The sequence below is a fragment of the Hevea brasiliensis genome, chromosome 14 (genome assembly GCF_030052815.1).
Source record: "Hevea brasiliensis isolate MT/VB/25A 57/8 chromosome 14, ASM3005281v1, whole genome shotgun sequence".
In the NCBI taxonomy this organism is placed as follows: Eukaryota; Viridiplantae; Streptophyta; class Magnoliopsida; order Malpighiales; family Euphorbiaceae; genus Hevea; species Hevea brasiliensis.
The window spans coordinates 83,662,201-83,684,591 of NC_079506.1; the positions used below are offsets into that span (position 1 = coordinate 83,662,201).

At 33.4% G+C, this 22,391-nt stretch overlaps 4 protein-coding genes and 2 non-coding genes across 9 annotated transcripts; 4 read left to right on the forward strand and 2 right to left on the reverse strand.

Moving 5' to 3' along the window:
• Positions 1-1,415: 1,415 nt before the first annotated feature.
• On the forward strand, positions 1,416-4,869 carry LOC110658644 (meiotic recombination protein SPO11-2). 3 transcript variants are annotated; one of them, XM_058133573.1, is made up of 12 exons: positions 1,416-2,523; positions 2,615-2,698; positions 2,790-2,919; positions 3,001-3,138; positions 3,236-3,324; positions 3,469-3,597; positions 3,683-3,777; positions 3,855-3,917; positions 4,007-4,083; positions 4,167-4,294; positions 4,402-4,562; positions 4,636-4,869. In XM_058133573.1, exons 1-11 carry the CDS (start codon positions 2,056-2,058, stop codon positions 4,534-4,536), a joined length of 1,536 nt encoding a protein of 511 aa, XP_057989556.1. In that variant the 5' UTR covers positions 1,416-2,055; the 3' UTR covers positions 4,537-4,562; positions 4,636-4,869. The 3 variants fall into 3 exon arrangements, with proteins under 3 accessions (XP_057989556.1, XP_057989557.1, XP_057989555.1); XM_058133574.1 differs by having other exon boundaries at positions 4,167-4,302; positions 4,402-4,869; XM_058133572.1 differs by having other exon boundaries at positions 4,402-4,869.
• Positions 4,870-5,029: 160 nt separating this feature from the next.
• Positions 5,030-5,101, forward strand: TRNAH-GUG (transfer RNA histidin (anticodon GUG)). The gene has a single exon. It is a non-coding gene; the product is annotated as a tRNA-His (tRNA).
• A 1,056-nt stretch (positions 5,102-6,157) lies between these two features.
• LOC110658645 (dolichyl-diphosphooligosaccharide--protein glycosyltransferase subunit 4A) lies at positions 6,158-7,474 on the forward strand. The gene is made up of 2 exons (XM_021816355.2): positions 6,158-6,315; positions 7,244-7,474. Exon 2 carries the CDS (start codon positions 7,244-7,246, stop codon positions 7,355-7,357), a length of 114 nt encoding a protein of 37 aa, XP_021672047.1. The 5' UTR covers positions 6,158-6,315; the 3' UTR covers positions 7,358-7,474.
• Positions 6,578-6,650, forward strand: TRNAR-CCG (transfer RNA arginine (anticodon CCG)). Its single transcript has one exon. It is a non-coding gene; the product is annotated as a tRNA-Arg (tRNA).
• Positions 7,475-8,751: 1,277 nt separating the features above from the next.
• On the reverse strand, positions 8,752-10,536 carry LOC110658647 (CASP-like protein 4C1). Its single transcript, XM_021816357.2, has 3 exons — positions 9,790-10,536; positions 9,309-9,444; positions 8,752-9,212 (listed from the first exon to the last, which is right to left on the reverse strand). The coding sequence occupies exons 1-3, from the start codon at positions 10,017-10,019 to the stop codon at positions 8,991-8,993; spliced, it is 588 nt and encodes a 195-aa protein (XP_021672049.2). The 5' UTR covers positions 10,020-10,536; the 3' UTR covers positions 8,752-8,990.
• Positions 10,537-12,870: 2,334 nt separating this feature from the next.
• On the reverse strand, positions 12,871-17,129 carry LOC110658646 (ubiquitin-conjugating enzyme E2 14). 2 transcript variants are annotated; one of them, XM_021816356.2, is made up of 6 exons: positions 16,916-17,123; positions 16,695-16,797; positions 15,610-15,707; positions 15,386-15,486; positions 14,015-14,092; positions 12,871-13,185 (listed from the first exon to the last, which is right to left on the reverse strand). In XM_021816356.2, the coding sequence occupies exons 1-6, from the start codon at positions 16,959-16,961 to the stop codon at positions 13,108-13,110; spliced, it is 504 nt and encodes a 167-aa protein (XP_021672048.1). In that variant the 5' UTR covers positions 16,962-17,123; the 3' UTR covers positions 12,871-13,107. The 2 variants fall into 2 exon arrangements, with proteins under 2 accessions (XP_021672048.1, XP_057989558.1); XM_058133575.1 differs by lacking the exons at positions 12,871-13,185; positions 14,015-14,092 and adding an exon at positions 15,054-15,177 and having other exon boundaries at positions 16,916-17,129.
• Positions 17,130-22,391: the final 5,262 nt, after the last annotated feature.

Below are 22,391 nucleotides of genomic sequence, written 5' to 3' on the forward strand. Positions count from 1 at the left end.
AAAAAATAAAAAAATGTTTTTATAAAAAAATTATTAGTTCTAAAATTCTTATTGCAATAAGATAAAATCAAGAAATAAAACACATTTTTTTCATACAATATTTATTTTAATGAACTATAATAACTTCATTAAAAAAAACTGAAACTATTTTGAAAATAAGTTTTAATAAATAATAAATTTTAATTTATAAAATCAAAATATTCCTATTCCCATATCATATTTATGGTATTTTATTTATAATATTTTAATAACTAAAATAATATATATTAAAAATTCTATTTCATATATTTTACTTATAAATTTTAATCAAATAAAGTAATATAACTTATTAATTTTATTTTCTTATAACTTTTTTAAATCTATTTTAATTAGAAATAAAATACAGTAATGATAATAAATAACTAAATTTAATTAACTATTAAAAATAATATATAATGATAATATTATATTATATTTAAAAAAAATTATATAAAAAAATTTAAATCACGATTCATATAACAAGTAAATTAATGTATAACGCATGTTAAAATAAAAATCAGTTAAAAAAATATAATCCTATGATAAATATTAAAATAGTGTCTTTTTTAACATTTTAAATAATTACTAAATATTTTTTTATAAACATAAAATTACAGTTATATCTCAAATAAAACAAAAATAGAATAAAGTTCATTTTTCTCCTAAATTTGTGTTCATGTTTAATTTTGTCCATTTTCAAGTTTTTAACCTAATTAATCTAAATCTTTAAATTTAAGGTTAAATTAGTCTCTTCCCTACGAAAGTAATTAACCCATAATTTTTGTTAATTAATATTAAAAATATTTAAAGAATAATTTATACAATACTTTTATAAAAGGAGAATTAATTTAAACTTAAATCAAAAGTTTTTGATAAATTGAATAAAAAATTTATAAATAAAAATTAAATATGGATTAAAAAAACAAAGTTCAAAGACAAAGAATGAGCTTTTATCCAAACAAAAATTGTGAAAGTGTACTCATCCATATGATTGGATGAAGTGTATGAAGTTTTTTTTTAATTATTAATTTTTTATTAAATTTCTTAATTTAAATTAAGAAATTAATGAACTCAATTTCTTTAATTTTTTAGAAAATTGAGTTTAAATTGAAACTTTTAAATCAATTTGAATAAAAAGTTAAAAATAACATATTAAGTACAAATGTAAAATTGAGTTATTAAATAAAAGATATAATAAAATTTTAAAAATTAAATAAAATTAATATGATAAAATATTTATTTAATTAAATCATCTTATAAATATAACATATTTAAAAAATAAAAAATATTAAAAATAATGAGTAAATTTATTTTTAAAATTTATAACTAGTGAAATTAATTTATGACTAAATCAAACATCTGTAAAGCCGAAACCAATGTGGTTTGGGTGTCTCATCTCATGTTAATGGCACTTCTTGGGACGGAAAAGCTTGCCTGCTTTCTTTGGCGTTTGCTTCAAGACAATCATCCCACAAATGCAAAACTCCACAGTAGGCTTCCTAATCTTCCTAAAGAATGTGCAGTAGTGGTGAAGTAGAATCAGCTAAACATCTTTTCTTTGGCTCCATTTAGGCTATCGAAGTATGGTTGAACTCCCCTCTCCAATTAAGAGCAAACCATTTACAGGGTTCTACGACCATGGACCTGTGGACAGAGATTCTAGTGCATCTGAACCATCAATTGGACGGCAACAAGTTGATTCAATTGTGCGTGTTTATGCTCTGGTCGATTTGGAAGTGCAAAAACAGCTTTATCTTCAACCATAAAAATCTTTCTTACCAAGATGTGATAGCAACAGCTATTCACTACCTTAAAGAATTCAACAATGCCAATAATTCTCCTTCTGCAGGTCCAGCTGCTGAGAATCCTCTATTGATATGATAGTCTTTCCTCCTCCCCCAGTTAATGTCATGAAATTAAACTTTGATGCTGCCACAAATATGCGTGAATGTGGGAGATCAATTGCAGTAGTGGCTAGAGATCGTTCAGGGGTCCCTCGTGCTTGGAGCCATCTCTTCCCCATTAATTCTTGAATGTATGGCTTGTAGGGAAGCTGTACAGTTAGCCTGCTCAAAAGGTTTCCAGAGAGTGATAATAGAAGGGGATTCTCAAGTGGTTATCAACGCCATCCAAGGAACCCAAGTCCAGTTGAGATTCAGGAAATCATCAGAGACATACAAATCCTCTCAAGATCATTACAGTCGGTTTCTTTCATTTTTGTTAGACGAAATGCTAATAAAACTGCCCATGCTTTGGCTTCAAAGGCTCTTAGAGACTTCTTTTATAATTCCCGGTTTCAGGAAAAAAAAAAAGCCAAATTCAAAATCATTTCTTCTCGCGCGCACAAGTAGCGCGTGTTGGAGCCACCCCAATATTGGCAATTTCTCTCTGAATTCCGCAGATCAAAAGAAGAAGTTAAAGATAATGGAAAATCTGAGAAGGTCATCGCTGAAGTTCTTTTCCGATCAACAACTCTGCTACGCCGATATCCTCACTCCCTCTGAGGTAATCATCGCGCTATTAAGCCCCAGTTTCACTTTTATCAAAACTGTTTTGTTTATCTATTTTTTTTCTCAATTTTGAGTAAATTCATAAGGTTCGGGCCAGAATCGAAGTCGCAGTGCTCAATTTTCTCAGGATCTTGACTTCTCCTGATCCTGCAATCTCCGATCTTCCTCTGGTATCCAATCACATTTTCTGATTGAATTTTTCTTCTTAAAGATTTTATGCTGAAGATTAAGTTAAGTGGAGCTTCCTTTTCAAATGAGTAGATAAAAAGGAATTCGAGTAATAGCAGAGTAAGTCGTGGATTGTTGACTGATCTTTCGTGGGTTTTCCTCTCTCATTCATTTTGTACAAGGTCTCTCATGAGAGCCAATGCAGCTAAGGCGTTTGTTAGAGGTACTACCCAAAATCTTTTCTATTTGTTTCTTCTTCATTTTTGCATTAACTTGAACCGAAATCCTTTTTCTGCTAGTTTAGTTTGGAAGGTGATGGAGGTTTGCTTTTTGATTCTGGTTCAAGAAAAGAGGGTCACACAGAGAGAGCTCTTTTACAAGTTGCTTTGTGTTTCACCTGAATATTTCTCATCTCAGTTGCAGGTTAATAGGACAATCCAAGGTCTCTTCTCTCCTTATTTCTGAACCTTCATTGGTCTTCTTATTATTTCTTAATTCATAGAATAGAATACTCATGATTTTCTTTGTGCGCGCCATAGATGTTGTAGCCTTGCTTCGATGCAGCCGTTATAGTCTTGGAATCATGGCCTCTAGCAGAGGAGTTGTTGCTGGGCGCTTGTTGCTTCAGGTGCCTAATTTTACCTTTGGCATTATGTTTGTGACTAATTCAGCAAAATGATGCTTATCAGAAGTCTATAGCTGCATTCTTTACATTAGGCATGATCATTTATCAATCTTATTCCTGGTTTTTGTTCTGTATGAAACATGATAGGAACCAAACCAAGAAGTTGTGGATTGTGCTGAATGTGGATCTTCTGGGTATGCCATTTCTGGTGACTTGAATATGTTGGACAAATTGCTTATGAAAACAGATGCACGTTACATCATTGTGGTGGAGAAGGTATTTTTTTGTCATAGTTGCTCTTCCGTGAACATTATACAATGGCTTTCCAGTTTCCAAGCTTTAATATTCTTGAATTTTGCAGCATGCAATATTCCAGCGGTTGGCAGAGGATCGTGTGTTCAATCACATCCCTAGCATTCTCATTACAGCTAAAGGGTACCCTGATATAGCCACAAGGTATCTCATGAACAATTGACAAAGATTAGAAAACAGCATTTAAGATATGTTACAAGTAATACTAGTTTTAACTATAGGTTTTTTCTTCACCGAATGAGCCGCACTTTCCCTGAATTGCCAATTTTGGCACTGGTTGACTGGTACATATGATCTTCTATTCTTCTACTCCGAGCAATTGTCATATAACAGAGAGTCATGCTGGCAAATGATTTCTTGAAACTTTTTTAAGGAACCCAGCAGGATTAGCTATACTGTGCACCTTCAAGTTTGGAAGCATAGGGATGGGTCTGGAGGCATACAGATATGGTGCTTTCTTGCCAGTATCATTCCAAATTTTATCATTGTCTGTTTGCCCAGGATTTTATTCAATGGTTTCTTCCTTTGTCCAGCCTGCAATGTAAAGTGGTTGGGACTGCGAGGGGGTGATCTACAGCTAATACCTGAAGAATCACTAGTCCAGTTGAAGCCACGGGACCTGCAGATTGCTAACAGCTTGATGTCCTCCGAAATTTTACCCGTACAGTTGTATTTAATGATCTTAGTCCTAGCTTTATTTTATTTATATTCAAATTATGATAATGAAAAAAACAAGCATATTTAACAAGTGATATGGTTACTTGACAGGAGAGCCACAGGGAAGAATTGGCATTAATGATTCAAAGTGGAAAAAGAGCAGAAATTGAAGCTCTATACTTCCATGGATACGAATATTTGGGGAAGTACATGGCAAAGAAAATTGTACAAGCCAATTACATATAACACCAGGGCAAACCAAGAAATGAAAGGTATGAAGTAGCATCTGTATGGCATTGAGAGGCAAGAATATATGAAACTCTGACTTTGGCCCTGGTGTCCCAGTTAATACTTCTTCAACGTTTGGAAATATATCAAAAGAAATTATAAGAGAGCAATGTCTACACTCAAATATAGGCACTCAAAATTTATATAGGAAGGTAAGGTGATCAGTTGAAGTTAAACTGATCCCCAAATGCAGAGTTGCAACACCTTGTCAATAGAGAAGCCATGCCCATATCGGCTCTGACTTAAACACTTAGTTCAAGTAAACAAAAGAACTTGAAACAATTCATAAAAATGTTTAGTTCAAGTAAACAAAAGAACTTGAAACAATTCATAAAAATGTTTTGGAATTTAAATTGGTTTAGTGCTTCTCTCAAGGTTGCTCTGGTTTCAGAATCTTTTTGTAACTACAGGATATGAGAAGTAATGATAATTTAGAGGAAGTTGCCACTCAGTGGCTGTAGTTTAGTGGTGAGAATTCCACGTTGTGGCCGTGGAGACCTGGGCTCGAATCCCAGCAGCCACATCTTTTTTTTTTTTTTTTTTAACACCACATCTTTTATCTAGTTGTTTTTGTTCTTTTATATAATCTATAACCTCTAAGGTTGCAAGTGTCTTATTATTTTTATTAAATGTATTTGCTTTTATTTATTTTTATTTTCTAGTAAAAAAAGAGAGATTGTATTAACTTATATTAATTAAAAAAACTTATATTAAATAAATATAAATATTTAGGAAATATATAAGTTTTAAAACAAGCTTTGACGGCAGTAGAGGAACCCAGCCTGATGTTGATGGGTCCAGTCCAGGGAGCAATGGAGAAAAGAAAATCTAAATCTCATGGGCTATCCACGTGTTTGATCCAGCAATAATAAAGGAGAAAATTATTATTTAATTTTCATATTTTATTAAAATTAATTATTTAATATTTACATTTTCATTTAATTGTTTAGTATTTTATTAAATTTTACATTAATCAACAAATTTAATGTAAGTCAAATTATATTTAGTCCCTCTATATAATTATTACATCATGTAATTTAATTACACACTTATGTTATTTACTTTTTTTTTAATTTTTTATACTCAAATTATTCTAATTATCTCTTATTTATTTTTTTCTTGCCTTTCTTTGCTTCTCTTTATGTTTTTCTCCATATATCCATACCCTTTCTTATTCTTTCCATATTTTTCATCTTTTAATGAAAAACAATACAAATTATTTGTAAAAAAAAAAATTAATAAACTCTCTTAAATCTTTACGTAATTAACGCAATAAATCAAAAAAATTATTTTGTAATAAATTAAACACATAAATGATATTGAAATTAATAAAAATACTTAAATAATTAAAAAATATAAATTTATTAATTGAAATAAAAAAGTAAATTATAGTGTTTTTAAAATATAGATATTAATTAATTAATTTTATTAAAATAAAAATATTAAATATTAATTTGGTTAATATTAAAATCTATGAATTAATAAAAAAGTTAATGATATAATAATTAAATAGTATATTTTTAAAGTATATGTCAAATAATTATTTTATTAAAATTTAATGACTAAATAGTAATTTAGTCAGAATAAAAAGCTAGTATAGGGCACAGTTTCCTCTTTAGTAAACTCTCCGGGTCCTCTGCAAAAACCTCCACGTCGAGAGAGAGGAGACGCTTTACTCTCTGGTTATCGAGATCTACTCACTGCTTCGGCTTCTTTCCCCCCCGAATCAGCAAAAAGGTAACTTCCGTGATCTCTCATTTTCTCTTCATCCAGTGCTAGACACTCGGATCTTATCAGAGATCTGATTGTGTTGTGTTTTGGATCAAATAATGGCATTTAAGCTGTTTTTTGGATTCATTTTCTGATCGTTTGGAATTTATTCGAATTACGTTTTCTCTCTTTTGGGATTGGGGTTGAGAATTGTTGCGTTTTTCTTCTGTGGGTTTTAGTGATTTTCAAGTGCCATTTAAATTGTAAAGAGAAAATCATATGAACACGCGATCGCATAGCGGAGTGGATATCGCTTTAGACTCCGGATCTAAAGGTCGTGGGTTCTAATCCCACTGCGATCGCTTCCCTTCTTTTATAGTGAATCTGTCATCTGGGATCTGGGATGTGTTGATTTCAGCATTGCTCAATTTCAATAACTTTTTTTGTGAATTCACATTTCCTAATTTAAGGGTATATGTATTTGTTTTTAATGTGTCTGAAATAAGTGTGATATGCTAATGCTACTACACTGAGGCATTGCGTATTGTTCTTTAGTTGAAGTCAGTGAAATTGCTTTGAATTTCGTAATGTTGGTTTAGAATCCTGAAATCGGTTCTCAGACTTTTCTGGATGCTTGCACATTTTGCCTTCCTGTGTTTGGATCCCCATGAAGGTTTGGTGGGATTGTAGAGGAATTGCTTTTGGGGACCCCAGACACAGACACGCAAGTGTGTCCACAGATTTAATGTTGGATAACTTATTTTCAGTGCTTTCATTAATTTGCGTTTATTACATTAGTCAGTACCCTTGTTCATCATAGGAGTTCATATTCTCCTTAAGATTGTGAAATTGTAAGCGTAAGCAAGTTCATTGCCATTTTTCTTGATAAAGATAAAATAACAAATTAAATGAGCTTCGGTGCTGATAAATTTGGATTTTGTTTATGTTTTTGCAGATGTTTGATGATCAAGACCTGGGATTTTTTGCCAATTTTCTTGGCATTTTTATATTTGTCCTGGTGATAGCTTATCATTATGTGATGGCTGACCCAAAATATGAAGGCAATTGAAACTGTTGTTTCTTAGATCAGAGGCTGAATGACACTTGCATGGTTAAACCATGTCAATATTTTTAGTTCTGCTGTCATGGAAATTTTAGCCTTCAATATATTTCCTAGTTGTTATCATCATTGCGTGAATGCTTTATAGTCATCTTCATTGAAATCAAAGTTGTTTAAGCATTTAGCCTACTAAAGATTTTTCTTTGTGCACCATATTAAGTAAAAAAATCTTTACCATTCTAGGTATTTATTCTGATAACAAATACTACTTTATTATATGAACAAATTCATTATCATTAGTTCATGTGGGATATGGTGTTTGAGTGGGGATGGCTGGTTGGGAGATGATAAACATCAATACTTAGTGGAAATGATTATGAGAAAAGGTGTGCACTTTCTCTATGATCAGATTTTTTTTTCCTTTTTTTCCCTTTGAAAATTGGGATGCTTTCTATGTGCAGGTAATTGGCTACTTTTACAAGTGCTTTGTCAAATTTGCAGGGAATTTTTATCTTTATAATCATGTTCATGACAGTTCCAAGACTTTCAATATGCATTAACAGCACAAGTAGCATCAAGAGAAGGAATTTCTAGGGATTTCTACATTTTCATGTTGAGTGTTAGGCCCTAACTTTTTCACCGTAGTGTTGGAATTTCTAGGGGTCCACTCACAATAAGTAATAATAATAATAATAGTAATAATAATAATAATCACTATATTATCTCGCTTCTGGGTCAATCTTGATTAATGAAGTGAATCTTGTCTCTCTTATTGGTTAATCTTGATTAATGGAGTGTCTTAACAAGTTCAAAAATCTAACTCTGTTTATAAGAGTAGGTCCGTTGCGAAAATTCCTCTCTTGTCAATGAGAAATTTGAGAAGCATCTCGAAAACATGGAGAATATTTTAGCCTTCGAAAGTTTAAGACGTCATTGTTAGCGTGATTATGCACCCTCCATCAATTATAGTACTCTCAACTTAGTACGAACAAGAATCGGTAATCTTAGATTAGGCTTTGCTCACTCTGATTCGGGTAATTAGCAAAAAGCAAGTTAAAATTTAAAATTCTTTTATTTTACATAAAATAACTTTTTTATAGTAAATATTTGTATAATATTTATTATAAAAATATTTACTATAAAAAAGTTATTTTATGTAAAATTATTTTTATAAAAATATTTTTTTATTATTTAATTATATATATATATAAATATTAGTATCTTAATAAAATTATTAAAATTTATAACTTTTTCTTTTGAGAAAGATTTTTTTTAAAGAAATTTTTTTAATAAAAACAAGCATTAAAAAAAAAAAAATAAATAAATATTTATCGTGAAACAAAAAGAAAAGAATTTCATCATTCTCACAATTATCACCGATAATAACAAACTAATCAATCATATTAATTAAAATTTGCAAGATCTTCAAGCTAATTAATTAGTTAGTAAAATAATACACAAAGAAAGAATACAGAAAAAAAAAATCCCATGTACACCAGTCATAAAAAAGTACAAACTGAAAAAAAAAAAAGAAAAGAAAATTACAATACGACACACTGTCACACCGTATCAGTCCCCTATCTCACACGGCCAAAAGTAAAAAAGTTTAAAAAATCTTCTAAAGTCTCCATCTAATCAAAATCTAAAGATGAAATCGAGAGCCGTTGATAATAAAACATACGACCCGAAAACCCGAGAGCAAGGACGATAACCCTAAGAACGCAAACCCAGCAAATCCCAAGGAAATCGCAATATACGATTGCACGCAGAATGCATTGCTAACCGTACACGTGTCACCGCCCTTCAGCGTCCTCGCCAGCGCCGTCCCCGCCGAGTTAGCCGACAACAGCAGGTATGCGAACACCTACACGCACAAAAATACGCCATTAGAGCTCTCACTGATTTCAAAACCCTAGGAGAAAGATACAGCTTTTGATGATGTGTGTAATTTTAGTTTTACCTGATCATGGCCGAAGTCGAACCAGACTTGGAGAACTTCGGGGAAGAGAGTGGCGCCTCTGGAAATTTCCCAGACGGAGGCGGCCATTTCGAAAAGAGAGTAGAGAGTGACGATTGCATTTGCAGCGAAAACGTATCTGCAGATTCAATTTGTATTAAAATTTAGTTTAAAAGAAACTGAAGAGTAGTAATGCTTAGTTCGGTTGCTGAGAAAATGAAGGAATGGAAAGGAAAATTTGATTTTAAAAAAATATATATATTATGGATTATTAATGTCTGACACCACAGTTTACAGCTTTAAGGTGATTTAAAATTGAAAATGACAATAGCGGGAACAAAAAGAATTTGAATTAAAGGAAAATTTTTAAAATTTTGAAAACCCAAAGGTCCAGAAACGTAAGGAAACATTTTCTGAGCAACCAAACAGGGACGAGGAAGGAATTTTACAAAGGAAAAAGATTAGAAGGCATAGATTTTGATACCTGAAAGCGTCGAAATCATACCAATGAGGGGAATCGGATCCTCTGGAGTTAGTGAGCGTGAAAACAGCAGAGGTGAGAGAGAAGCAAAAAGTAGCGAGTCGGAACACCAGAATCAGTGAGTTGAATCGTTTGAGCTTCTGTACGGATACAGTGGAATGGAAGTGTGGAGGCGGGATCCGCGGGTGGGGCGACGGGGTCTCGCCGTTACGGAGGGGCTGCGGAGACAGCATGATCCTTGATGATGGTGGTGATGGTAAATTTGAGCAGAAAATAGAAGCAAAACAGAGAAAAAGGATTACTCATGAGATGAAAAGAGAAGAAAGGGTAGAGAGCGAAGAAGGTAGAGTTGGAGTCACGGGACATAGCAAGAGTTTCATATGGGATTTGTGAGAAAGCGGAAGGAAAGAAAGAGAAAAGGTGAAGGAAGGAAACGTGAAGGAAGGTGGGAAAAGAAAGAAAGAAAGAAAGAAAGAAAGAAAGAATGTGCGTGGTGTTGGTGAGAGAATAGATGATTAGAAAGGGTGTGTTTGGTTAGAGAGAAAATAGAAGCAGCAGCAATGATGGGGTTTAACTACTAAACCATCTTTCCCTTCTCTGTCCTTCTTCTTCTTCTTCCTTTCCTTTCCATTCCTTTTTCTGCTCTTTTTATCAAAATCCTTGCTGCTTTCTGGCTTTGCTTTGCTTTTTATCCGCTGCCAAGCAATTGTACACTCACGCGCTTCTGTCAAGTGTGAGCGTATATTGTGCCTTTCTGCCACAACGAATTGCCAAATTCCACTTCACCCTGCGATCGTTTGCTTTACAGCCTTGTGTCAATTGAACAAATTCTTATTTATTTAAGAAAATTTGGGTTAATTTCTTTAAAATTTTTTTTATTTGGACTTAAAATAAAGAAAAAATTAAAAAAAAATGAAAGAAAAGAAATAAAAATTTTAACTCAAAATATTTTTTTTTCAAATTATTAAGGAATAAAAAAAATAATTATTAAAATATTTAAATATTCCTCTAATAATTATTTTTTTAAGAGAGAAATTAAATTTATTTTATATTTTAATAATTTATTTAAATAATATTAAATAAATTAAAAAAAATTTTTCCTCCTTAATTTCTCTTTATTTTCCTGTTAAAGGATACAAACAAATGGTTAAAAAATACAACCCAAGCCTCTGAATGAAAAACAAACCGAGATGTAGCTAAAGACCCAACTCGAATACAATGACCCAACAGCATAACGTTACTTACACTCTTGCTATGCTATTCACCGGTTAAGTTTGAGCATTTGATTTAAATTGAATTAAATTAAATTAAATTATCACAATTAAATTATTATATTTTAAAAATTAAATTAAAATAAATAAAAAATTAAATCGATTCAAAGTGCTTTATTTTGATTATATTCGATTCAAATCGATCGTTTTGAGTTTTGATGAATTTTTTAATTTATACTTAATTTTTATGTTATTTGATATGATTTTAATTTTGATCTGAATCTAATAATTTTAATTAATAAAATTAAATAATTTATATATATAATTATATATAATTAATAAATTTTATATAAAAATAAATTAATTTAAAAATTAATAAAATAATTTGATTTAATTCTGTTCAATTAATTTTTTTTTTTAAAAATCAAATCAAATTAAAATAATCACAATTTTTAATATTTAAAATCAAATCGAATCAAATTATTTTAAAAATTAAATTAAATTATTAAATTAAAATAAATTAATTTGATTTATTTGGTTCGGTCATCGTCTCTTTTGAACGAGGCTATCAATTCAGACCCTAAAAATAATGAAACAGCAGGCTATCACATAAAGTCATCGAGAAAGGAGGTGGTAGAACTCTTTAAGGCTCACTTATGCCTTTTGAGCTGGCATAAACAATAATATTGAATTTCATTAATCAAAATTTCATCATTAACAAAAATAACTAATAAAATATTGTAAAAATGAATAATTGACATAATTTAATTAAAAAAAAAAGCTGTTTAATATTCTAAAAGAATTAAAATATTTAAATTATAATTAAAGAGTTTTAGGTATTAAAAGTCACGCTCTACGACATTCAAGTGGATATGGCATATGTGGTTGCAGTGGGTGGGTAGGTTTGTATTGTTTTCTCGTCTCCTTCGGTTGTTGCTGTGCAAGTGTGAATTTGGATTACGCTTGTTTAGGGGGCAGTCCTTTTTTTAAGCATTGTTTGGTTGGGGGAAATGTAGAGTTCGGACGGGAGAAATGGGGAGAAGGGGCAAAAAAAAAAAAAAAAAAATTCTTCCCTGCTCAAATTTATTTTATGTTGTAAAAATCTATCAAACATTATAACTAGAATTATTTTCTCTTCATTTTCTCTGCACAATTAAGGATTCAAACCAGGGTAAGAGTTTTTTCTCCTCAAAAGGCCCCTACTTTCCTTTTCTTCTTTACTTTTTGGCTTCCAATCTCTTTCACAATTACTCTTTTAAATCCATCAAATTATTAGGGGAAAAGCAACTAATGGTCTTTTCTATTTTTATTTTGAGACAAGTTAATATTTTATTATTGAGTTTTATGTTATTAATATTTTAAAATTTTTATCCTGATGAGTAATCCTAATAAGACTAGATAAGTATATTTCTCAAAAAGAAAAAAATTATATTTATTTTTTAATATAAATTAAAGCTTCAAAAAATAAAATTTTAAAACCATTAAAATTCATATGAAAGGATAAAATTCTCTCTTTAAATGTTACTTTCCAAGTGCGCCTACCATTAGTGTAATGTGTTTCATAAAGTGGTAGAATATGTGCTTAAATCACACATTTATAGACTTCAACTGAGAAGCCACTTTGAGGGCTCAATACAAAATCTATTATTGCAGATACCCAAATAGTATATAAATGAACAAGACCAAAACCTAAGAAAATTTCTGTAAACTCCAAAGATGAATATTGTTTCTGCCACGTCGTCGTCGTCGACTTGTCATCATCATTGTTGCCAATAATGACTCAGTTCTTTGATTCATCCTGATCATAGTATAGCAGTCTAGTTGCAGAATGATGAAAATTTTCAGTTTTGTTCTTTATGTGAGCAAAATTGAAGAAGAAGAAGAATACCTATTATTTAAAACTCTTTCAAGTTTTGAGGAAACCAATTTAGGTTCATTCAAGTTCATACTAACACTTATTGCTCAAAGATGAGCAAAAAGGATTAAGGTTATAATGGATTGATAACAAAAAGTTAATAGAATTTTACATGATTCACTATATGGTTGATGGCCACCACTCCCTCTCTTGATTGAAGATGTTCAGCAGCAAGCAATGCAGCAGTTCATCAGATCACAACATTTCCTGAGATTTTCTCACGCATCGACTCACTCTCTTCCTGAACTCCTCCTTGCTATCTCTCCATTGTTTCTACAGATATACAATCCAGAAGTGTTAGCAATGAGGCATACGAATAAACCAGAACAAGAAAGGGAAAAATTGATCATTGTATGCGTAATCACCAAGAAACTGATTAAAATGGACAGTCAATGCCACTATGGAAGCTCCAATATGCGCAATGTCATGTACACATATGAATGCAGTTATATCTACTCTGATATGACAAAGGTGGCAACTAAATTAATAAATCCACTGCAGAATTCCGAAAAAAAAAAAAAAAAAAAAAAAGAGACAATATTCTTGGGAATCCTTTACGAGTAATACCCAGAATTTTTGAATCATAAGAACTTATAAATGACAAGACTTCTAATTTTTGTCCTTCAAGTTTAAAAATCTCAAAATACGTTGTATTTCACTACTGTAAAAATTGCTGAATTGACTGTTTATAGGTTGTTTTACTGATTGTTCACCCTATTGGAAATGACCCACTGATGATGGCCAAATGATAGTAGAGAAGGTTGAGATAGTGATGAAGTAGTGGTGCTTCATTGGTTGGAGTGATGGTTAGATCAATGGTGACAACATTGGAGGTTCACCACAAGCAATGATGGCAATGGTTCATCAATTGCAATGATTGCATTTAGTCTTAAAATTCATGTATAATATTTAATATTAAATCCCATATTTTTCTCATATCAATAATCCATTATATTCGTAAATCCTATCTTAAAATATTCATATAATTTTCTGAAGTCATAGAATCTTAAATTCACCACATCAAGCCCTAGCAAAGAAACAAACCTCAAAAGCGATTGTGAAAAGGCATCTTTAACCAAAATAAATGATATCTTATACTTACCGCAGCGTCAACATTGGCAGGAGACTCATCGTTAGGACTTGAAAGCATTGATATGATGCTCAAAACAATGCTTTCGACCTGCAAATTAGAATCACATTAGAAAAAAAAATTAAATAGATTTAGTAACAGGACAATGAATAGCAAAAGGCAATGAGACCAGTTGGCCGACCAAGTACTACAAAAAGATTTAGAGAAAACATGCAACCTGATTAAAAAGAAAAGAAAAGAAAAATTAGTATAATAAGAAATACTTAGCAGTTAATTACTTGTCAGGATCAGGTCAAAGTCATACATCAACAAAATAAAATGCAGCATGTGATATCAATCTAATGCTATGAAATATTTCAAACTTTACTTCTTGAATTTCCTCTCATGCAAATGGCGAGTTAGATGTATTCCTTCAACAGTTAAATTTGTTCTTAGCAACTACTCCTTCATAACATCACTGCCAATTGGAACGTTTATTTGTAGTCATCTTTAGAGCGTAATGATGAATTCACTTCATGATACAGAAAGATATACACCATCAATGTCTGCCGCAAAGGAAAATATTACTCTCCACCCATCCTGCTTCACAAAGTTCTTTTCTGATTTTCCGACCTTCATTAGCTCCTCCCTTTGGGCAAAGAAACAAAGATGAATTAAGTAAAAAAAAATCACTTTCATTCCAACATTTACCATATCAACATCACTACCAATCTCCTTTTCCTTCACAAATTGGCTGCTCTAGTTTCCCATGCATAGGATGGGTTTACAATATTAAGGAATCCTAACCCAAGCAATCTCTTTTAAACTACAGTCGTGCCAGAGCTCAGGAAAGTGCACCTCAATCTGGGCTACAATTAAGCCCCTAAGAGCTGATGTGAAATTCAGTCCTGCAGTCATTTCAAGTTTCCGTCCTTACAGTTGCCCATCATCAAGATGCACTGCCAATCAGAACAGCCATCAGATGATCACGCCAGAAAGTTGATTAAAAACATGCATGAAGCAAAGAGTTACCATATGCATATCTCTGCTGGCACTCATCCTCATCCACGAATGAAGTAATCAGAACTGCAAGATGGCTTATCCAAATAATTGCAGCCGTCCAATGGTTAGATTATTAAGCAGTAGAAAACAACATATTTCATGAATAACGTGAGGCCATAATTACTGCGCAGCTTCTAGAATTCACAACAAATACAAACAAAGAGAACAAGCAACCATAAGGAAAAGACATAAACAAATATAACCAAAGCAGTAAGCACATAATCCACCCAATAGTCAATTGGCAAAACCAAAAGCAGGTAAAAAAAAAGTCAACATATTTATCTCAAACCAGAAATATCAATGATAAATGCAACAACACAAAAACACAATAGCATCACATACTGTGTGGACTGGACTCCATCGCTCAGTCGCAAGCTCATAGCCATTTGGGTCATCGCCAGGTGGATGAAGAATTGATATGCAAACCTTTCCATCTGGGTAAACTGTTAATAGGTGACAACATTTTACCAGTTTGATCATCTCAAATATGCATGCTTTCAGGCATGCACCAATTTAAATTGTTAACATACAACTAAAACAGGAAAATTAAGAACCAAAGTACACACCATTTGGGTGCCACACCTCTGTAGTGAATCTTACAGTTGGAGGACTGATGGGATAGTTCTGTGGAAAGCTCATGATGGCACTAAAGAACCCACCTTCGCTGCAACAAGAGGATTGATTGTTAGTAAATAACGTATTTCAGTCCTCATTATCCAAAACACAACAGATTTGCTTGTCATGGAAGCTCTGGATACAGTTGTCCATAAAACAAAATATTAAGTTACACTTCTGGAAGCTCAGTTGTGTTTTATATATTTTTATATAAACAGATAAGTACCACTCTATAAGCCTCATGTCTGGATTATCACAAAACATACTATAGCAACAAAGCCCAAAAGCAAATAAATTCATAGATGGCTTCATTAGGTGATCAAATAATCTAAGTGAACAATATATACAAAGATTAGAACCTGTAACTGCTAGCTTCTCAAGAAGGGTGTTAAGACCATAATCAAAATCAATAATCACTGGAGTTCAAACTTCGATTATTCTAACAAGAAAAATGTAAATTTTAACAATGACAAGGCCACAAGCAGTATACGTTCAATCTAATCGCCCCCAAAACAAAACCCAATAAGTCAATCAGTCACATTGAATTTCCATCATAAAACAAATAACAAGAATATCCAACAAACATGCGCAGCAAAGAGGCTATACCCAATAATCAAAGTCAGATAATCAAATAAACTAAGTGACTAATCAATACCAAGGCTAAGCACTAGCTTCTCAAGAAGGGTGTTAAGATCATAATCAAAATCAATAATTACTGCAGTTCAAACTTCAAAGATACAAAAATTTGAATATTTTAACAATGATAAGGCCAAAACCAGTATGGGTTCAATCTAATCGTCCCCAAGACAAAAACCCATAAACCCTGAAAACAAAATCAATCAGCCACATTAAAATTCCATCGTAAAACAAATAAGAAGAATATCCAACACATCCGCACAAAAGAGGCTAGACCTATAATCAGTCAGACAATCTAACACTCCTAAACAGAATTCAAAGGTAAAAAGAAAAATTCACAGGATATTTAAAACCCCAAACTTTAAATTCACAAAAGATATATAAAAGAATTGGTGCTCACTATAAGGTATCAGGGGGTCCCATAATTGAAACACTCCATTCAAATACATTGTTCTCATCGACTAAACCCGCAGAGAATCCATCAACGGGTTTCTTGCAGAGATCTGCAAATCAATAATTAAAAATCATAACTTTTTTACAAAGAAAGAAAACCCAATTCGAAAACGAAAAAGGAAAAGGCAAATTTTGGTTGGTTGGTTCTTTCGGTTGTCGGACGTTGACCTTTGAGCTGCTTTTGGAGGAGAAGACTGCCTTGAGACGCCGCCATTTATTAGCTACCGACTACAGAGAGAGGGAGAAGAAGCTCAAAAAGAGAGACAACGAGATTAAATATAAGAGAAGGTCTTCCGCTTGGTAATTCCGTTGTGGGTATATGTTGAGGAGAGGAAGCAAGAAGGGAATTGCAAGTTCCGAAGCTTTCTCCTCTTTGCTTTCTATCCCTATAAAGTAAAAACCCAGGGCCAAGGTGAGTAGCCGAGTAGGCTATAGGGGGAAGGGGTCATGTGTGGGCCAAGTTTCGGATGTGCCCTTTTTAATTTTTTTTTTTTTTGAAATTTTTGAAATTTTAATTTAGAATGGTCAATTCATAATTTCTCATTTTCTTTAAAGAACCATATTTATTTATTTATATTTTCTCATTATTATTTAAAAAAATAGCAGAGATCATTAATAAATTTTGATAAATGATGCTTAATAAATATATATATATATATAAGATATTTTTATGATTATTTTATTTTGAAAAAATAGAAAATTTAAAATTTTATAAAATTTTTATGTTTTGTATCATAAATTGATACTAACTTTTTGTAAAATAATTACTTTGTATAAAATATATTAGATTAATGAACTTAATGATATGTACATTAATATACATATATAAATAATAATTTCATAAATCAATTTATGTGATAGAGACATTATATTAAATTAATTAATTAAATTTAATAATATTTTACAATAATTATTTTATAAAATATATATATCATTTTATGCAAAATTTAAGAGATAAAATATATAAAAAAGTTTCCATTTTAATCTAGACTAACTAATTATAGAAATTATTATATTTTTATAATTTTAACACTATTTAAATGTATGGCTATATTAAAATATAAATAAAACTATTTTTTATTAATAAATTACTAATAAATGTACTTTTATAAATATTCTAAAATTTGATGACATATGATTATAAAATCTACTTTTGAATTAAAAAAAATGAAATTTCTAGCTTATATAATTTTTACTTTAATTATAAAAATAAAATACTAACTTTTAAAATTCCAACCATCAACTTTTGGAGTGGGCAATATATGGTTGAAATTTAACATCTAGATTATAATCTATAGATAAACCAATAAGAAAGCATGCATTAACTTTATGAATTTAAGATTTTTTAATAACACTAAAATGTTTTTAAGTGAAGTTAAATTTTAATTAATAAAATTGTAACACCCCAAAATTTTAAATTTTATAATTTTATGAGTATTATTGATATTTTAATTTTATTTAAATTTTAAGAAATTATTTGAAATTTTTCGGATTTTAAAGATCGGGTTCGATTTTCCGAAAATATAAACTTTGATGATTTTTAAAAAATTATTTAAATACCACGTGGTAAAACTAAAAATATATTTGGAGTCTACAAATTTTTCTAAGTTTTCTAGAATTTTTTCGAAATTTTTGGATCTCATTTTCGATCCCAAGGCAAAGTAAAAATTCAAAATTTTATATCCTAAATCGAACCGGCCGAATCGAACCGGACCGGTCAAATCGAGCCGGTCTTCTTCTTTTTCTTACTCCTCCCCGCGCGGGTCGCGACCTCCCTCCCCTTCTCTCCCGTTTTCTCTCTCCTCCCTCCTCCCCTTGCCGCGCCCTCCCCGCCACCCCGGCCACGGCGCCATCCCACTGCCCCAGCCCACCGGCCACAGCCTGGAACGCCGGAAAATGGCGCCCGAAGCGACGCGACGTGCAAGCGCGCCGCTTCGTCTTCCCGGCCGAAATCCGGCCGATTCGGCCACTAATCGGACCGGGTCTTGTGTCTAAACTCATCTACTCGTCGAGAGCTTTCCATAGACACCAATAACACCGAAATCCATTGAGCGGTTTGTCCAATTTTTTGCCCGGGAAGTTTTAGCCCATTTTGACTTTTGGGCTAGATTTCTCGCAAACCGTGAAACCCACGAGAAAACCGAGAGTACCGAAGCGCTCCACTTATCGAGAGCTTTGCGGCGATATAAATTTCAAAATTTTCCGACACCATTTTTCGGTGGGTCCCACAGAACTTCGCAGTGTTTTTCCGAGTATTTAATGAGCTTAGAAAATTTCGTAAAATTTATGTACTAACCCCCGTGTTATGGGCTTTGTGTAGGTATCTTCAATTCGGGGAAATTCGACAGTTATCCAAATCTGTGAATTTTCGGCTAGATAGACCGGCTACCAGAAAAAGTCTCCGAATTGGACCGAGGTTGTGGCTATCCCCCCATTGTCAGACGTCTTGAGCGCGTTTCCGAAGTCGGAATCGGCAAAGGTAAACCCGAACCTTGCTTTTTCGTAATTTTCTAGTGCTTAAATAGGATTAAAAATCTATAAAATATTTGTGGTAGCTTAGAAAATTATGATTCTTTTTTCAATAGCCTAGTAATATTGCTAAGGACCGCGGAGCAAAGTTTTAGAATTTTTAGAGCTTATTTGGCCAGTTTTTGCAAAAATGATCAATTATAAGGACTAAATTGAAATTTTACATATTGTGATGAATGACTGTTTGGATGGGCCCAGGAGGGGCTGTGTGATGTGATTGAATTGTGGATATATGAGTTGCAAATATAGAAGTGTGTTTTAAGCCCTTTTGCAGGTTGGGTAGGTCCTAGGTATAGGGGAGACTCTGCCAGATTTTCGGCACGGCTTAGGACGTATTTGGTCTTTTCATGATTTGTATTGAGTCAGTTGTGTTAAATAATTGTAATGTAATTGTCAGGTAAGCCGGGACAGCCTTCTTCCTCCGCCCAGCCGCCACAGTGACTGCTGTCATGTCTATGAGTAAAATATTAATTTTAATTGTAATTTCGATATTATTATATGTTTAAGCATGCCCATGCATCACTTATATGTATGTATCTATATAGTTAAACTCTATGCACGTTTTATGTTGCATTCATAACTGTTAAAGTGTCATAGATGTTGTTGTGGTAATTTGGAGCAGTGTGTGTGCATTGGCGTGCGTGTGATGTGGTGTGTACTATGGATAGGACGGGTAGTCACGGCTTGAGATCTTCGCTGGGACCCGATCCTTTGGGGGTAGTCACGGCTTGAGTTCTTCAGTGGGACCCCGATTTGGTTTATTAAGCGAAAGTCCGGCTTGAGTTCTTCGCTGGCACCAGGTTGGATTTAAGAGAGCTGTATAGGGGATCAGCTCTCATATATTATGATTGATATTACTGGGTGTGTGAGTGCTCCAAATTACCTTTTTGCTGTTATGATGTGAATTTATTGCTGATGTTGCATTTCACTCTACAGGGTGCATTAGTTTCAAATAGTTATAGAGATTATGGTTAAAATTGATATTTTACTCTCTGAGTCGAACGCTCACTCCTGTTCAATATTTTTCCAGGCCACAGGAGGATATTTTTTAGGTTAACCTGCTTTCTCCCTCGCAGATTATTTATTCATGTTTGTGTAATTCTGTAAATTTCTAGAATTTCCGCATGTGTTATAAATATTTAATTGATTTGGGTCTGTAATATAAATTGTTATTTTGGACTTGTAAAATTATTATCACATGCATGTTTGATGGACTGGATGAGGGAGCTGAGCTCTCATTTATTTTTATGTTGATATGAGTATGTGGAGGGTGAGCTGAACTCCCCAATTGAGTATTTATTTTGTTTACAGATCGGGTGAGTCAAAAACTCCCCGTTGAAAGGTCCATTTTGTAGCCGGACTCTGTCCGGTTGAATTCTTGAAATTGGGCCCAAATGGGCCTTAGAGTTGGGTTAACGAATAGTTAGGCTTACTACGGGCCTCGGGGGCATTAGGCTGGCGCAGGTTCTAGTGACAATCTAGCCCATAGGTTGGGTCGTGACAAATGTGGTATCAGAGCTTAGGCTCCATATTCATAGGGAAAAATTATCTAAGTGTTGGGAAGAGTCTACTAGGAGTCACATGCGGAAAATAGGGGAGCCTTACAAACAGATAATCAATTTCAAGAAGTTGGTGCCTGGTACTTATGATGTGTCAGATGATGCATATCGGTTTTTAGATTCCTGCAAACAGGCAGGAACAGAGTTGCAGTTGACTGATAGAAGACTTATAGAGTGTATGCAACATGTCATAGGGCCTATGCCTAGACAATGGATGAATGACTACATATTACCTCGGATGGAGGGTTTGTCGTGGACTCAGTTTGTGAAACTGTTCATCAATCGGTTTGTGCCAGAAAGCTTCAGGGATTAAAAGCAGTGGGCCTTTGAGGCCTTAAGACAGAATGGCAGGTCTGTAGATGAGTATACTACAGAATTTCTGGAATTGAGCAGGTATGCCCCTACAACAGTATCTACAGAAACTATGAAGGTGAAGAGATTCCTAAAGGGGCTGGACAGGAGGTATGCAAACCTGGCCATGATGTCTGATCAGTCTTTTGATGTGGTAGTTGATCGAGCTAAACAGATAGAGATTAGCTATGCTGTGGATGACAGCAGTAGGGCAAAGAAAAATAGAGCAGAGGGTTCTTCAGGTGTTCCCCACATGGGTACTCCAGATAGTGGTGGCTAGAGTAATTTCAGAGGAAGAAGTAGGAACAAGAAGAGTGGTTTTAGACACAAACCTTGAGGGTTCGCACCGAGTGCAGATCCAGCGGTGGTCACGATTCAGTCTGGCAGCCTGGTGCAGTTCAGATCCTCCTTGGCACCTTGTGCACAATGTGGAAGAGGACATTCAGACCTTGTATGATGGGTTCAGAGTATGCTTGTGTGTGGCCAACCAGTCACTTTGCTAGGGAATGCCCCATGTTCAGCGAGCCACAGATGGGGTCATAGGGTTCTGTTGCAAATGTTTCTCGTCAGTTGTATCCGGGTGCTTCCAAAGATGGCATCGATTCGATGGCCAACAGGGCCGAGGATAAGGGGGACGTGGATTTGGAGGCAGATCAGGAGGTAGAAGTCAGTATCAGGGTTCTGCCACTCATGGTAGGGGTCAAGCTCGGGTTTTCACCCTGACCCATCAGGATGCTCAGGCTTCAAATGCAGTTGTGGCAGGTATTCTTCTGGTCTGTTCCTATGAGGCTCATGTTTTAATAGATCCGAGTGCTACGCACTCATTTGTCTCCCCTGTGTTTGCCATGAGGTTGGGTAGAAACCCTACAACTTTAGAATGCCATTTGTCGGTAGCTACCCCACTTAGTGACAACATAGATGTAGATATAGTTTTTCTGGGTAGCCCAGTAATAGTGGGCGGAAAGATCCTCCTAGCAGACTTGGTTCCTCTACTAGTGATAGATTTTGATGTAATCTTGGGGATGGATTGGTTGGCAACTCATTATGCCACTTTAGACTGCAGGAACAAAAAGGTGTATTTCCACATACCTGGTGTGGAAGAGTTTAGCTTTGATGGTGACAGGAGCATGGCTCCATATAATTTGGTGTCAGCAATTAGTGCTAGAAAAATATTGAGGCGTGGATGTCAAGGGTATTTGGCATTG

What these genes read in the sequence shown, in the direction of transcription:
- LOC110658644 (XM_058133572.1), top strand. Translation starts at nt 2,056, where the DNA reads ATGGCTTGTAGGGAAGCTGTACAGTTAGCCTGCTCAAAAGGTTTCCAG. An exon ending in AGCTAAGGCGTTTGTTAGAG is followed by an intron (nt 2,920 to 3,000) that starts GTACTACCCAAA and finishes CTGCTAGTTTAG; the next exon opens with TTTGGAAGGTGATGGAGGTT. An exon ending in ACATCATTGTGGTGGAGAAG is followed by an intron (nt 3,598 to 3,682) that starts GTATTTTTTTGT and finishes TGAATTTTGCAG; the next exon opens with CATGCAATATTCCAGCGGTT.
- LOC110658645 (XM_021816355.2), top strand. Translation starts at nt 7,244, where the DNA reads ATGTTTGATGATCAAGACCTGGGATTTTTTGCCAATTTTCTTGGCATT.
- LOC110658647 (XM_021816357.2), bottom strand. Translation starts at nt 10,019, where the DNA reads ATGCTGTCTCCGCAGCCCCTCCGTAACGGCGAGACCCCGTCGCCCCAC. An exon ending in TATGATTTCGACGCTTTCAG is followed by an intron (nt 9,445 to 9,789) that starts GTATCAAAATCT and finishes TTGAATCTGCAG; the next exon opens with ATACGTTTTCGCTGCAAATG. An exon ending in TCGACTTCGGCCATGATCAG is followed by an intron (nt 9,213 to 9,308) that starts GTAAAACTAAAA and finishes TTGTGCGTGTAG; the next exon opens with GTGTTCGCATACCTGCTGTT.
- LOC110658646 (XM_021816356.2), bottom strand. Translation starts at nt 16,961, where the DNA reads ATGGCGGCGTCTCAAGGCAGTCTTCTCCTCCAAAAGCAGCTCAAAG. An exon ending in CCTCCAAAAGCAGCTCAAAG is followed by an intron (nt 16,798 to 16,915) that starts GTCAACGTCCGA and finishes ATTGATTTGCAG; the next exon opens with ATCTCTGCAAGAAACCCGTT. An exon ending in CTGCCAATGTTGACGCTGCG is followed by an intron (nt 13,186 to 14,014) that starts GTAAGTATAAGA and finishes GTATATCTGTAG; the next exon opens with AAACAATGGAGAGATAGCAA.